This window comes from Triticum dicoccoides, chromosome 2B (genome assembly GCF_002162155.2).
Source record: "Triticum dicoccoides isolate Atlit2015 ecotype Zavitan chromosome 2B, WEW_v2.0, whole genome shotgun sequence".
Taxonomy (NCBI): domain Eukaryota; kingdom Viridiplantae; phylum Streptophyta; class Magnoliopsida; order Poales; family Poaceae; genus Triticum; species Triticum dicoccoides.
This window is the reverse complement of record NC_041383.1, coordinates 64,534,394-64,538,568: the sequence shown is the minus strand read 5'-3', so window position 1 is coordinate 64,538,568 and position 4,175 is coordinate 64,534,394. Positions and strand designations below refer to the sequence as shown.

At 48.7% G+C, this 4,175-nt stretch overlaps 2 protein-coding genes across 2 annotated transcripts in view; both read right to left on the bottom strand.

The window, feature by feature from the left end:
* The window catches only part of LOC119360477 (protein trichome birefringence-like 1), a 1,775-nt gene extending 1,015 nt beyond the window's left edge, over positions 1-760 (bottom strand). Inside the window, exon 1 of the mRNA XM_037626103.1 lies at positions 677-760. Within this exon, the coding sequence (XP_037482000.1) occupies positions 677-760 (84 nt within the window). The remainder of the gene's footprint in view (positions 1-676) is intronic.
* A 927-nt stretch (positions 761-1,687) lies between these two features.
* LOC119360476 (protein trichome birefringence-like 1) overlaps positions 1,688-4,175 on the bottom strand; it is a 4,225-nt gene continuing 1,737 nt past the window's right edge. The window contains exons 2-5 of the mRNA XM_037626101.1: positions 2,771-2,823; positions 2,501-2,674; positions 2,257-2,412; positions 1,688-2,152 (exon numbers count right to left, since the gene is read on the bottom strand). Of these exons, the coding sequence (XP_037481998.1) occupies positions 1,810-2,152; positions 2,257-2,412; positions 2,501-2,674; positions 2,771-2,823 (726 nt within the window). The 3' untranslated portion in view covers positions 1,688-1,809. The remainder of the gene's footprint in view (positions 2,153-2,256; positions 2,413-2,500; positions 2,675-2,770; positions 2,824-4,175) is intronic.

The window sequence follows — 4,175 nt, the reverse complement described above, 5'->3', positions numbered from 1 at the left end:
GACCTATTGCGGATAAAGGCACTTTGACACGGTAAGATCAGATCATTCATCAGCTTCGTGCAAGGATCTTGGCAATCAATTTTCCAATGCTGTGTATCAGGCTGGTTGACCTAAAATCCGAGATGCTACTGGTTCCTTCTAATAGACTGAGGATCATAACATCCATGTTGAGGGCTTGCAGATTTGACATGTTCAAGCCGCTTAATTTGTTCAGGACACTCATCAGGTCCTCTGATTACAACCCAGTACTTCTGGTAGAACTTGCTGGCATCTGGGCCTGGCGCTATGTCGGTCAGGGCCTGGCGCTCTGTCGGTCAGGGCTTGGCGCTCTGTCGGCGTTGTTGTCGTTGATGGCAGCGAGCACTTCCTCCCCAAAGAACACGCAAGCTGCGTGAGCAGATCCGCGGCCAGCGAATAACCAATGGCCTCAAAATTCAGCTTTACTTTCCTAGACACCGACTGTCCCAGGAGACCGGAGAAGAAATCCAACGCTATCTCCATCTTGTCCTCGTGCCCCAGAAGAATTGTCCCTGATGCTGGAGGATGGTGTTTTTTCTTCTCCTTGCAGATGCCTTCACATGGAAAAATTTTGTACAGACGTCCCCTTCCATGATCCCTCTGATCGTGGATATTTGGTGCCATATCGAGCACTGCAACCTCATCTTCAGACTGTTACACCGAGGCGGTGCTCGGCAACAGAAATCTCTTTCAAATCACGCGCCAAATCAAGCCGGTAGATGAGGTCGTTTGCGATGTCCATGGCTCTGCTCATCCGGTCCGCCGGCCTGCTGTACGAACTTCTATTCTTCTAAGAGCCCCTGCCACTCTGCCCAACTTAGTGTGCAACACCACAGACAGGTCCGGCGAGCGAGATAACCGGCCGCTGCCATGCCGTGGCCACCCACCACCACATCAAAACCTTCCCTCTTCGTCCGGAAGTTCTCGAATCTGAATTCTCTGCAGTGTTTGAACTGTGTGTCGCATGTAAGAAGCAACAGACAGTGACCGCCCCCTGTAGCAAGCGGGAGGGAAATAGGTCGTGCCTGAGATGGTTGAACAGGACCCTGTGGAGCTTAACCAATTTTGCCTTTTGCTGCTCGTTCCTCCAAGTACGAGTTCCTATGACCTGTAAAAAGCAGCGTGTTATCATCCCTGCTAGCTAGTAAAATTGAATCAAAGAGAAATAATGGGAGGAGGAGGCAGTGTTACCTCACATCCTTTCTACTCCAGCCCAGCCCAATGTGTTGTCATTCAAACAGTATCTGCTCATATCACGGAGTGATACACACATGAGGGATGGAAGGTGCAACAATCCCTTCGGGATTCGGTCCATCCACGGGCATCTTTTAAAGGGAAATAACATGTGGAATAGCTTTGTCATTGTTCTTCGTGTCAAGGTTCCGGGTGAAAACCCTTGTTTGTCTGGACTCGACAATGGCGACGCTTACCGCTGTTATCATTGAGCTTAGGTGTTTTGGGGCATTGTATGGCGTTGTACTCAGATCCTTCTATGCTCTCTTAGAGTAGCCTTGTCGTGTCCTGCGTGATGCGGGTAGTCTAGGATCGGCATTATTTGAGAGCTACCCATCACTTTGTATCGTTCGGCCGTGTAATCTGTTCGGTGTTTGTTTTATTTATAAAGCGGGACGAAAACCTGTTTAGAGTATGCGATTCCTTGATTTGTCAACTGATTTCAGCCTCATTTCCCCACCATGCATTAGTCAATTGGAACCAGACAGAGTATATCAGCCTAGCTAGATTGTTGTGTCTTACAAGTACAGTAGTGTTTTACTGATCCTACAAGGCTAGCTACAAGTGTACATTAGAGGAGGGATATCTCGTCAAGGAAGCAAGCAAAAGCACATTCCAAGTATCAGGCAACCCCGGCAGGCACCAGTGGCTGCAGTCAGCATACACCACCGGCCGCCGCCGTTGCTCCAACGACAGAGGCTTCCCATCCCTGTTGATCGAGTACACCGAAGGGTGCGCGTCGATCCTGAGCTCGGAAAGGCGCGTGATGTTCAGGTACGTGGCCGGCGTCCTCATGCTCCGTATGCTCCCCTCGACGATGGACACCATGCTCTTCGGGAACCATGGAACGATCGCTTCGTCCGCGGCGATGGGGGCCGTCTGATTGTAGCACCAGTTCGCACTGCATACATTGTAGTACCAGCGTTGTATATATGTTAGGAGGTTCGGTCAGTGGGTGATGCCTGAGTTTTTGTTATGTTAGTTGGCGGGAAGAAATGTGCGTACCCTTTGTGTTCAGGCGAGACGCTTCGGAAGAAGACCCTGGTTCTGGTCTGGTCCACGTTGTGATCCACCCATCTCGCCCATGTCCTCAGCGCTCTGCTGAATGCTTCCTCTCCTTCCATCTTCACCAGCATCCCGTTTCTCTCCAGATGGTCCCAGCTGCAGCCAGTCAAGTAAATTAAATCAGCTCGCCGGCCGTTGGAAAAGGAGGAGTTAACAACGCAACGCAGGATGAAGATCGACTTACGCCCTGAGCTTGCCGGTGTGCGTCCACCAGTGGCCGGTGTTGAAGACGAGGACGTCTGCCCCGATCACCTTCTGAAGCATGGCCGGGAGCTGGTCCAGCTTGAGCACCTTGGTCCGGTCTGGCTTGGTCTCAAGCTGCACCAGGAACGGGCCTCCCCGAGAGAAAGTCGTAGGCCTCCCCGAGTGAGTTGAAAGTCAATCCTAACTCCGATTTTATTAAACTCTTCATAGGCTTCTCCGCATATTTGCAAAATAGATTGCTCCAACAAACTCATCTTCGATGTGCACGGAGTTCTGTCCAATGGAGCACTCCGCAGCCACAACCTGAAATTACCATGGAGTGATTTCAATTTTCATAATTCATTGGACATTCTTTTTTCGATAAAGGGCGCTTTTATTATCTCGAAATGTAGCATCAAGCGGATACAGAACATTATGAGTAACACCCGGCCTCTGCATAACTAGGATGCACACAGCCCAACACGGAGAGTCTGACAAAATGAATGAAAAAAACCGACAAATCGGCGACAGTAGAGTCCTATAGACCGACACTATGCCTATGTCGCAAGGGATGGTGGACCGATCTGGAGATTATGCTGCCACCCATGTTGGGTAAAAACCACCGTAGCCACCTGCTCCAACCGCGTACACACCGCCTTGAACAGCGGTTGGTACTCCACTTGTTGTAGTGTAGACCATGTACGAAGCAAGTGCGTATAACGGAAAATAACTTGCAAAGGAGAATCATTTTTATCATTGAAAACCAAATCATTTCTACATAGCCAAAGCGACCATAGTAAGGCGTATGCTCCCACCCGTATTAGCGTTTTGAATTTATTTGGAATACCGTCCAATCAGTGACCAAAAATATTGGCGACACTTGTGGGCGGATACAAATTTCACGCTATTTGGATGATTGACCATGTAGTACGTGCAAACTTGCATTGGAAAAAGAGGCGTTTGATTGTCTCCTCATGAGTACAAAAACAACACTTCTTACTCCCTAGCCAGTTGCGTCGTGCGAGGTTGTCTTTGGTTAGAACAACTACCCTACGAAGATACCACATGAAGATTTTAACTTTTAGTGGAATCTTCGACTTCCAAATTTTCTTATTGTTACTCACCGGTACCTCAGAATGCATGAGTGCACGGTACATAGAGTCTACTGTGAATGACCCTGATGTAGTAAGGTTCCAGTGAAACACATCCGGCCTTGTCTAATATTAATCGAATCCAAACTGGATAAAAGATTGTGCCATGACATAAGTCGGGGGCCAATCAAATCCCGCCTAAACGAAATATTGGATGGGGATGAACTGAGCACTTGCGCAATAGTATTATTCTTTTCGCGAGCAATGTTGTACAGGGCTGGATATTGTTCTCGAAGACTGGCATTGCCTAGCCAGATGTCTTCCCAGAAACGAACCTCCGACCCGTCCCTTATCGCGAAAGACCCAAAGCGAAAGAGATGTTTCTTTGCCACCATTAGGCCAGCCCAAAAGTGCGAGTCACCAGGTGTCCAATATGCCTGAGACACTGCCTTTTGGCCTAGATACTTGTTGCGCAGCATGATTTGCCAAACACCATTCTCAGTAAGAAGTTTGAACAACCATTTACTAAGTAGGGCCTCATTCTTGATTTGCAAGTCATGAATTCCAAGGCCACCTTGGTCTTTC